Consider the following 10,912-nt stretch of genomic DNA (forward strand, 5'->3'; position numbering starts at 1 on the left):
GCTGGGGGTGGGTGTTGGAGGGGGGGGGTGGTGGCAGATGGTTGGGGAGGGGCAGGGGGATTTGTACAGTGCAGGCTAGGTGTTCAGATGATTTTCTGGGACGGAAGGAGCGTGGGACAGGACAGGGCCAGGCCTTTTGGATGGTTGAGGTTACAATGCTGAGAGGGAAGACTGTCTCATGTCCAAAGTTCTCTGTACCAACTGGGGTGCAGTAATTGTGTGTGTACGCACGTATGTGCATGTGGGTGTGTGCGTGTGTGTGTGTGTGTGTGTGTGTGTGTGTGTAAGGAGAGGTTGTGTAACTTCTCAACTGAGCAACAGGGACTGCAGGGGCCATGACTATCCCCGACAGCCCCTAGGCACCTCCAGCTCAGCCACTTGGACACATTAGTGCTTTAGGGTCACGTACTCCACTCCTTCCTGTCTCAGAGGCCGCTCCCCAAGCCCCAAATGAACCAGCTCCGAGTAATGTATCCCATCGTCTTCTGGAACATCTGGAATCACGTTCTCATAGTCGCCCTGAGAAAGTCACATCATGGTCAGCGTGGCTGACCCACTGTTTTCTCTCCTTGACTCCACAGGGGAGGGGGGGTCAAGAGCCCAAGCAGGAGCACTCTTGTTCAGAAACTGGCTGCCGTTGGCATCTCGGAGTGGGAGGTGCTGGCCCTGTGCCTGAGCTGCCTCCCCAGCACCCAGCCTTGACACCGCTGAGACCACCCAAGCCTCCCCACCTGGGGCTCACAGCTGGGGCCAGGTCCTCCACTCCCTCCTTCCACACCCTGCCCTCTTACCACTTGACGCTTCTGCACCACAGAGTAAGTGACCGTGTTGTCCCTGTTTAGGGAAGGTCTGTGCACCTCTGGGGTCCCTGCATCCCTGAGAGGAAAGGCAGATAGGTGACCACAAATGAAGCATTTCTTATGAATTCTGCCCCTTCTTTTAACTCCCCTAGACCCCAAGAGCACCCCAGCCTCTCAGCCCTTTATGTGTACGCCTAATGCTCACAGTAGGAGCTAATTGTCAAATGAGTGAGTACCACAGCCTTAACCTAGGTCAGTGATGGCGAACCTATGACATGCGTGTCAGAGGTGACAAGTAAACTCATTTTTTTGGTTGATTTTTCTTTGTTAAATGGCATTTAAATATATAAAATAAATATCAAAAATATAAGTCTTTGTTTTACTATGGTTGCAAATATCAAAAAATTTCTATATGTGACACGGCACCAGAATTAAGTTAGGGTTTTTCAAAATGCTGACACGCCGAGCTCAAAAGGTTCGTCATCACTAACTAGGTGATAGAGACTGACTCTGGGCATACATTCTCCTGGCTTGAAGGAGCAGGTCCAATTCCTGAGACCATTACTTACCAAAGTGGGTGGGTTGTCATGGAGCTGGAATGAGGAAATGGGAACATGGTGGTGCTTGGCATGGGCTTGGCACAAAGATGGCAGGTGAGACGTGGGCTTTCCCTCCCACAGCCCCCCCAGGGTGCAAATGTCACCCTCCCGGTCCCCTCAGTACCCAATCCTCGGTGTGTCCGTCTCGCCGACAGGAAAGCGCAGCGTCGCATAGCTGATGGAATCTTCCATCACCGGATTGTAGCAGCCCAGGGACTGGGGGCCTTCAGGGAGGGGGGCTCTTCTAATCTGCATGAGGGACAGGGTCTCAGCTCTCACCCCTCCTTTCCCCACCACAGTTCCCTTCCCCAGGAGGCTGACGGCCCAGGCTTCTCCACAGCACTCTTCATCGCCCCCTTCACTTTGCTTCTTTGCTTGACTTCAAGGTCTGCCTGCACTTGGTCTTTCTTCCATCCTACCTTGTTATTCCTCACAAAGAAGCTCTGCCCACTGGAATTTTCCTGAGGCCCTTGCTGGCTCTGAATCCTCTTCCAGCTAAGAAATAAAGACCCGCTCAGTGAGGAGCAAGGGATGGGGACAGGACCCTGTGGAGTGGGTGAGCTGGGTCCTACAGGACTGAGTAACTGGAGTTACTCCCTGGAATGGGCTGAGGGACAGAGGAGGAAAGGCAGAAGGAAGAGAAAGGGGGGGGCAGTGTGAGGAGCTCACCTTCCCTGAAACTTGACTCCCAGGAATGCCAGGAAGAGGATGACCAGGCACAGCCCCAGTCCCAGGGCCACTCGCCGGCTGATGGTCTGTGGGCTATCTGTGGGGAAAGGAGGACCCTCCATTGAGGACATTGTCTCAGTCAGATACCAGCCCACTCTGCCCTGGACATTCGCCTGGAGGGCATCCTGTCCTTTCTCCTGCATAATCTCCACCAGTGAGGACACAGTGCAGACGAAGAGAGAGAAGCTAGTCCCTGCCCTCTGGACCTGCCGTTAAGAGGTCCTGTTTGTGACAGGCAGGGGCGCACACGAAGCACGGAAGCCTCATAAATAAGTACCACTTCTTCAGAGGGCGCTTGGCCTTCCTATGAGAACTTCACAAAACTGTCCTTGCACCCAGCAATTCCACGTAGGAATTTATCCTGCAACTATCCTTGCAGGGGTGCCCTGAGCAAGAGACTGCACACGCGTGAGAAGGGCACTAAGCAGCATTCACACACCGGAATACAGCGTGGCCTTCAGGAAAAGAGACAGGTCTCCAGGGGAGACCAGGGGACATGCTTTCAGACAGTGTTGCATTTCAAAGTAACACGCGCAGGCTATTTCCTTTGAGTGTGCCATTTTGCAGGCAATAATCCTCTAAATTTAAAAACATAGCTCCAATCATAAATCTGAACAAAGCATAATAAATAAATAAAATATCTTCCCTATGTTTCCAGACACCCTCTGTATGCACTCTCCAAGTGGTGTTATTACATTGAGGGGGGAGCAGGGAGATTCAGGGCAAAGTGTGAGCCCTGCTACCATTTGTGTAAGGAAGGGTGTGTAGACACCGATGGACAGAGGCACACTGTGCACATACAGAATCCTCTGAGGAGACGTAGACCGCTGCCAACAGTGAAGGCTTTGAAGAAGAGGACAGAGTTCTCAGGGAGCAAGAAAGGAGAGGTATTTCCACTATGTACCCTTTCATGCTGTTTTAGTCTTTTACCATGTACTTGTATGGTCTTAAAAAAACACTCAAGTTTCAAAAGATAAAAACAAGGGTGAGACAGAGAGAGACAGAGAGAGGGACCCCGTGGGAGCTCAGGATGTCTGGAGGGTGGAAGCAGCCTGCCAGGGAATCCTCCTGGAGAGAGACAGGAGAGACTGGGCGGGAGGAGGGAGCCAGGGAGCTGTGTGCAGCAGGGTGTGCCTTTGAGCACACGGGTTGGGCTGGCCTGGCAGGATAGGGAGGGAGAGGAGAGGGAAGAAGGGGTAGGTGGTCTGGAATTCAGTCTCGGGGCAAAACCACAGGAGTGGCCAAGGCCAGAGAAGAAGAGGGAAGGGGCCTTACAGTAGACAGTGAGGGTGCTAGGGGGCGACCGGTCCACACCCAGTCGGTTGTCCCCCTGGCACCAATAGGCGCCTGAGTGCTGGACCTTCACAGGATCCAATCTCAGCGTCTGATGATCATGGTGGAGGTTCTGGTTATTCCAGTCAAACCAGGTGTAGCGGGAGATGGGAGGGTTGGCATCGCTCTCACACGTCAGGACTGCTTTCTTTCCCTCCATCACACTGTCTTTAGGGCTAATGGACACCCGTAGCCTCCTAGGTGCATCTGTACGAAAAAGCGAAATCAGAATCCAGGTGGCCAGTTACCTGCCCTTCTCTGCTCTTAGGTCCAGGCCCAGCCACTCACACAGCACTGAGAGCACCCAGGCCTCGGATGTGCTCTGTCCTATGGAGTTGCGGACCACGCAGCTGTAACTTCCAGCGTCTTCTGGGGAGATGGAGCCAAAGCTCAGTTCTCTTCCTTCCTTCAGAAAGATCCCATTCTTCTTCCAGAAGAAGTGGACGTCCGTGGGACGGCTGCTAGAGAAGTTACATCGGAGGAGGACTGCGTGTCCGGAGTGAATCTCAGAACGGGGACTAATCCACAGGACCTTGACATCTCTGGGGGCATCTGGAGAGCAAGGGCCTCGGTCTGACTTCTTGGGTCCCATTTTCTCCTCCTGCCCCAGGAGTTCCTCTCCCCTTGGTGCTGAGGCCTGACTCTTACCCCCTCAATTCTCTGTAAAGACTCTCGTCCAGGCTTCTGCCTCCTCGCCCTAGAGCCCCATCTCCCACCCAAGCCACCTCCCAGATGGCCCTGCCCAGGTCACTCACACTGGACCTGCAGGCTGACAGGTTGAGCCCACGAACACCACAGGTTACAGGCTGCACAGGTGAATGGCATGGCATTCCAGGCAACTTTTTGAATCATTAGCACCCCAGGTACTAGCTCTTTCCAGGAGCCGGGGGGACTCCATTCATATCTGGTAACGCTGGGGTTACTGGAATTATAGTTACAGAACAGGGTCACATTGTCTCCTTCTCGAATTGGTGTGGGATTTTGAATCACCATGGTTACCTCCTTGGGGGAATCTGGGAGGAAGTGAGAGAAATGGGTGAAGAAAAGTCAGCGGGTCGTAATACCTATTCCTTCCAGCATTCACGTAGTTCCTAAACTAACCACAGGAAGGCTCGTGCTTCCTTCCTGCATCTGTGTTAGGACAGAAACCCTCCCCTTCTTGTCTGGCCTGGCTGTGGTTAGAGGCAGGATGGAGCAGCAGTTAGGAGCACAGCTCTGACAGAGAACATGTGGTGCTGTTTGTGGGTCTTTGCAAGGGTCTGGCACACACAGCTGGGTGGCTGCAGCATGAGTGTTAGTAAAAATGACAACAACATTGCCCTGACCGGTTTGGCTCAGTGGATAGAGCGTCGGCCTGCGGACTCAGGGTCCCAGGTTCGATTCCGGTCAAGGACATGTACCTTGGTTGCGGGCATATCCCCGGGGGGGGGGGGGGGGGCGGGTGCAGGAGGCAGCTGATTGATGTTTCCCTCTCATCGATGTTTCTAACTCTCTATCCCTCTCCCTTCCTCTCTGTAAAAATCAATAAAATATTTTAAAAAAAGAAAAAAATGACAACAACAATAAAAATAATAATAATAAGCACAGCTCTGAAGCCAGGCTGCTGGGCCCTACCACGTAGAACTGTGTGACCATGGACTGCAGGACTCAGTTTACTTATCTGTCAAATGAGGTCCTAAGAATATCTAACCTCATGGGATTGTTGCCAGGACAAAATAAGATGATGTCCTTAAAGCAGCATGGTGTGTAGTAAACACTTAATAAGCATCGGTGCCACTGCTGCTATCACATATCAGGCGATATATCTAGATGTTCAAGATCTGGGCATTCCCATCAGCGTATTTGGTCCAGATGATAATGTTCCAAGGTCCAAGGATGAAAACTATGGATTCTCTTTGTCCTGGGCTTGACTAAGTGACAAGATTTACTGTGTTAAACAAGGTCTGATGATGGAGAGGTAATGACACGTTTTGCCTCAGTTCTCCTTGAACACTTCAGAACCCCTTCTGGGACACAGCCACTGCTTAGTGATGCCAAGTCTCTGTGTCCCTCAAGGGGCCCTGGCATCAAGCAGTTTATTCGTTCAACAAACATCTATTAAGCACCTACCACCAGCCAGACCCTGTTCTGGTGCTGAGAATACAGCTGTGAACAACAGCAGAACACCCAAGGAGCTTACATGTCAGGAGGCCCTGGCTTCTGCTTGCTGTCCACCCTAGGACCCAGGAATGCCCTGCACTCATCTGCTTCCTCCTCCACCCACATCCCTCTTCTCCCTCTAGGACCCAAAGGCTCTGACTACTCACATTGGACATCCAACTCAGCATTCTGGTGAGCGTGTCCACGACCAATACTGTTTTGTGCCACGCAGTAATAATTCCCAGCGTGCCTGAGGCGGACCTGTGGGATCTCGAAGGTCTCCTCTGTCCCTCTCCACACTTCATTGCTATCGTGATACCAGGTATAATTGGTTGGAGGAGGATTGGCTTGTGATATACAAATCAGCTTTACACTAGTTCCCTCCTTAGCTGGTGAGGAGAAGATCTGAACCCTGGAAGGTTCTGGAGCATCTGGAAAAAGGGGCAGAGGCAAGTGGGGGAGTTGAGCAGAGGCCTCTGCTGCTGACCTCTTAAGGGCCTTGGTTCCACCCCACTAACTCCCTGCCTGCCCTTCCACAGCTCCCAGGAGGCTCACAGTGCACTTGGAGGACCACTTCTGATGTTGCTGAGCCCACATCATTGCGGGCCTCGCAGTGATACTTTCCACTCATCTGTTTGGTCACTTTAGGCAGAGTTAGCTTGAGAATCTTCTGCTCCCTCTGCAGTGTCTCCTGCTCTGTCACGGGGATTCCATCCTTGAGCCAGGAAAGAGTCTGGTACTCTGGGTAGCTGCTGATGACCTGGCACGTCATGGTCACAGGTTTATCCTCTGTTACATTGGCTTCTTTGGGACTGACCTTCAACTTTGGGGAGTCTGGAGGAGCAGAGGGACAGTGAGGGAGGAGACAGGGAATTCTTAGAGAGTGTAAAGCAGTGAGAAGTTGCCAGGCCCTTCTTCTGATAAAGCAGTGGCCTGTGTATAGTGTGTGGGGTGTGCAGCCTTGTCAACAAGCATGGGCTGGCAACCGTCACAGCCTCCTAACTCCTGTCTCTGCTCCTCCCACTCCCAGTCCCTGCAGGTCTGGTCTCCCCAGCAGCAGCAGCATTCCTAATACTGTCAATCAGACCTTGTCACTCCCTTGCTTGAAACCATTCAGTGGAGTCTAAAACCTGACTGCTGCCTACAAGCTCAAGTGCCCTGGTCCCCCTCAACCATCCTTTCCTACACTGGGCCCCTCAGACATTGTGCTGGGGCTCTGTGGCCCCTTGTTTGTCACAGATACACTATGTTACTACTTCAAAAATTTCTCCTCATTCTTTCCTCTTCCTGGAATTTTCTCAAAAATATCTGCCTGCCTCAGTCCCTCCCTTCACTCAAACCTCAGCACAAGTTCACCTGCGTCACAGAAGTCTCCCTCTTTCCAAGCCCTGCTTTAGTTTTTCCTAATACACTTAGCACTACCTACTGTTATGAACTCTATTTCTTTGTTGATCTCTTTTTGCTTGTCTTTACCACTGCAATGCTAGCTCCACACGGGCAAGAATTTTGCTCACTGCCGTCTCCCCAGCAGCCATAATAAGGCCTTGCACCTAGTAGATTTGCAACAAATATCTATTGAACGAATGAATGAATGATGGAAAAAAAAATCCCTCCCCTCTCCCCAAAGAACAATAAAACCTAACCAGATGATCCCAAAATCACGTCATGGCTGGAGGCTAGATTAAAATATTTTATTCTGACCAGGGATGGGGAACATCCTGCTCACGGGCTGTATAAGGCCCATGAAGTCATTTGGTCTGGCCCTGCCAAGGCATTAGGGGTGAGGTAATTAAATGTTTGACCAAATATAGCAGCTAGTTTTTAAGTTGATAATTTTGTATGGCCCACAAATGATGTTATAAATATCCAAATGGCCCTCGGCAGCAAAATGGTTCCCTACTCCTATAAGCAGATGCTGAAATGAGTCAGTTTCCAGATATACCAGAGCTGACCACAGGGATGGTGGAGGAGGGAACCCAGCTCAGTTGGACCACTCCCGGCTCTGGGGCCCACAGACTGATTATACTTCCTTCCATGGAGGCTCATGCTACCCTGGGTGCTCACTGAAGGGCTGAGAGGAGAGGACAAGTTCCTCGTCCTTCCCATAGGAGCATTGGAGAGACTCACGCTTCACATCTAGCCGCACCGTTTCCTGAGAGAGCGGCCCATCTGCTGTGTCATTCCAGACCTGGCAGGTCAGATTCTTGCCATGGTCAGTCCACTGCGGCTGCAATGTGAGCTGGCTCTGGGTGAAGATAGTCTTGGTGGTCAGGGAAGTCAAGGGGACAGAGGGATGTTGAGGTAACTCTTCCAGGAACCACAGCAACTTGATCTGGTACTCAAAGCAGGCAAAATTCAGCATGCAGGTCAGAGTGACTTCTCGGGACTCCCAGATTTCTGGAGGGAGCTCAATGCGAGGTGGAGGAGCCGTCTCTGCAAAAGAGTAGAGACCATGCTGGCAGCCTGGAAAACTGAGGACTACTGCGTACCAGCCCTCACACCTGGCTTTAGATGCTCTGGCCCAAATAACCTTTCAGGATCCCCTTACTAGTCCACCCACCTCTCTCCAGGCCTGCCTTTCTCTGCTTTGAATCACTTTTGCTCAGTGAAAGCATCCTCTGAAAGGTCTTGCAAGTGCTGAACCTCCTTAGAATTACACGTCATATTTTGTGCTTATTTTATTCTACTCCCAAATGTTTGCTTTCTAAATGTTTTCAAAAAATAAAAAAAAATAAATGTTTTCAAGATCGTTCTCCCATCACCCCTAAATGAATTTTACCAGTTTAGCTTAACATGCATTTCTTAGTTTTGACAACAAGCCTGCACTAATGGCCTCGCTATTGGAGGCACAACTAACAGCACTCCTTTCGGAGGCTCCTCTGGTGGAGCAGGACGGTGGACAGCCAATCTTGGCTCTCCCGGGGCTGGGCTACCCTCCAACTGCAGGGTCTGAAGCTACATCTCTTACTCCAAACATAGGGCTGCCTAGTCCCCCCACCAAGACAGGCTATAAAACGGAGTGAGCACATGCCCCAGGGGAAGGCCTCAGATCTGTGCTTTATCTGCCCCTACACATGTCATTTAGCTATGAAGGGCCAGTTAGAATTAATCACCGACATTAACACATTGCAAGATTTTACTTAAAAATCTAGGGTTTTCCCTTGAAAAATCAGGTCACCTGGCATCCAGACTGCGCAATGGGCAGAAGCTGGGTGGCAAGTGGGTGCTTGAGGAGGAACAAGAGCGCATGCTCCAATTTGGCCACAGCCCCATTGTCTTGTGCTGCTGAGTCACTCATTGGCACCCCCTGCCTGGCCTCTGTAGGCCACCTGGTTTTCAGGCCCTGTCCCAGGAGGTGGTGTTTCCCACTTCCCTCCTACCCTTGCCTGAGGTAGAGGACACCATGCCCAGGGCCTTACTGGAGATGTTGAGGACTATTTCCTCCATCCACTTTCCACTCTTTGATGTCATCCCCATCCTCTTTTCATTCTTTGACGTCATCCTCAGCCCCAGCTGACCACTGTCTTGGACTTTTACAGGGTGGATGCGAAGGGTGCAGTTGGATTTGTTGTCTCCCAGGAATTTCACTCTTCCCTGTGACTTTGTCTTCTCATAGAGGATTGTCCCACTGTAGTCCTTGGTCTTGTTGTCATACACATAATTCTGGTACACAGTCAGGTTTTCCAGGACCATTCCATCCTCTGGCATTGTGTAGCGGCAGGGAATCCAGACACAGGCTCCCTCCCAGGCATAGAGGGTGGCCGGGTGCGCAAAGTTCCATGTGCTTGAGTTAGAAAAAGCCAAGTATTCTGAAACCCACCACAATGATCAGAAAGCATTATTGAGGGACATGGAGAACTTTCAAAGGAGTAAAGAATCCCCTCTGAAGAGAGAGGGAGACACACACACACACACACACACACAAAGAGCAAGACACAAAGCCTACCCCACATTTACTCTTCTCTGCCCCAGATCTCTCCTCCTCCTCCAGCTCCACAGTCACCCCAGAACCCAAGCACCAGCCCAGACCACAATCCTTACCGAGGAGCAGGAACAAGGGGCCAAGGAGATGCATGGTGTTGTGTCTAAGCAGGAGCCTGGGGCAGAAAGAGTGTGTTTTTGAGCCACCTGGTCGCTTACTTCTTCTTAGACAACTTTTCTTGCTCGTTTACTGAGTTCCAACCCCTTGTCCCTGATCCCGGGAAGCCCATGTCTGGCTGCATAGAGGGATGTGGGGTTCTGGATGCACATTGGGCTTCTTTGGTATGCTATGGCTCTCTCATCAGTCCGAGATCCTTGCAGGGCTAGTCTCAATCTCTCTTCCCAGCACTCCTTCCTTTCTTACATCCATCTACCCACCAATCCATCCATGCATCGTCTATCCATCCATGATTGTATAAACTTCCTGCCTAGCTCTTGGGCTTTGAATAGCACCAGACAACTGAGCACTGCAAGTACCAGGCTATAGGAAACTTGGAGCTCACTTTGGGGCAACTAGTAAAGAATTTACATAGGGAAGAGACATGACCTAATAATTAAGTATGATATCAGGAGAGCATTTAAAGGGGTCTGAGAAGACTTAGAAGTCCAGGGGTCCCTCTCAGATGCTCTAGGGGCTGGGTAGGAAACATAAATCAACCAGGTGATCCTGGGTCTAGCCAATTGTGGCCAAGTGGGAATATGGGCTCAGCACTACCTGATCCTCCACTGTTTTAAGAGAAGCCAAATTGCCATGTGAAATATCCTGCTTAAAAAAAAACATAAACAAGCAGCCTGTCTGTGCACCACAGACAGTCTAAGGACTGCCAATGTTCAACCTCTCTCTCTCTCTCTCTCTCTCTCTCTCTCTCCCCCTCTTTCTGTCTCTCTCCCTCTCTCCAGTGAGCTGGCCACCACCTTACTATACTTTTACAAAGTTACATTTACATAAAGTTAAATTTAAGTCTTAATTTGCATGGCTGTGCCCTCAATGCCGTCCCTGGGGAGTCAGGCAGGATGTGTCCACTGAGTGTGTCTCCTTTCTCAGCACAGATCCGTGCCCCTCCCACCCACCCAGCCAACATTTCCCACACATCAGTGTCCCCCACCCCCCACCAGCTATGTGGCTTCTGCCAAAGGCTGTTGGGTATGCAGTACCTGGTGTGCTGAAAGCATGAAGGGGTCTGTCCCCAGGGGTAGTGGCTGTGCTGGCTTGGCCCAGGCAGGGATTAGGGGTAAAGGTTCTGAACGGGTGCAGTCTCTCCAGGCAGAGCTGACACCAGCTCTGTAGGCACTAATAGTGTTACACACACACACACACACACACACACACAC

General features: G+C 51.1%; 1 protein-coding gene across 3 annotated transcripts in view; it reads right to left on the bottom strand.

The window, feature by feature from the left end:
- Window positions 1-40: 40 nt before the first annotated feature.
- Window positions 41-10,912, bottom strand: part of CD22 (CD22 molecule) — an 11,808-nt gene continuing 936 nt past the window's right edge. The window contains exons 3-16 of one of the 3 annotated variants that reach the window (XM_014536579.1): window positions 10,736-10,871; window positions 9,641-9,696; window positions 9,019-9,408; window positions 7,727-8,032; window positions 6,155-6,433; window positions 5,767-6,030; window positions 4,216-4,473; window positions 3,749-4,012; window positions 3,404-3,667; window positions 2,069-2,165; window positions 1,819-1,894; window positions 1,524-1,648; window positions 792-876; window positions 41-519 (exon numbers count right to left, since the gene is read on the bottom strand). In XM_014536579.1, coding sequence (XP_014392065.1) covers window positions 388-519; window positions 792-876; window positions 1,524-1,648; window positions 1,819-1,894; window positions 2,069-2,165; window positions 3,404-3,667; window positions 3,749-4,012; window positions 4,216-4,473; window positions 5,767-6,030; window positions 6,155-6,433; window positions 7,727-8,032; window positions 9,019-9,408; window positions 9,641-9,674 — 2,574 coding nt within the window. In that variant the 5' untranslated portion in view covers window positions 9,675-9,696; window positions 10,736-10,871 and the 3' untranslated portion in view covers window positions 41-387. The remainder of the gene's footprint in view (window positions 520-791; window positions 877-1,523; window positions 1,649-1,818; window positions 1,895-2,068; window positions 2,166-3,403; window positions 3,668-3,748; window positions 4,013-4,215; window positions 4,474-5,766; window positions 6,031-6,154; window positions 6,434-7,726; window positions 8,033-9,018; window positions 9,409-9,640; window positions 9,697-10,735; window positions 10,872-10,912) is intronic. The other 2 variants (XM_014536580.1, XM_005862453.2) reach the window with 2 other exon arrangements.

The sequence above is a fragment of the Myotis brandtii genome, unplaced genomic scaffold (genome assembly GCF_000412655.1).
Source record: "Myotis brandtii unplaced genomic scaffold, ASM41265v1 scaffold165, whole genome shotgun sequence".
NCBI classification, from domain to species: domain Eukaryota; kingdom Metazoa; phylum Chordata; class Mammalia; order Chiroptera; family Vespertilionidae; genus Myotis; species Myotis brandtii.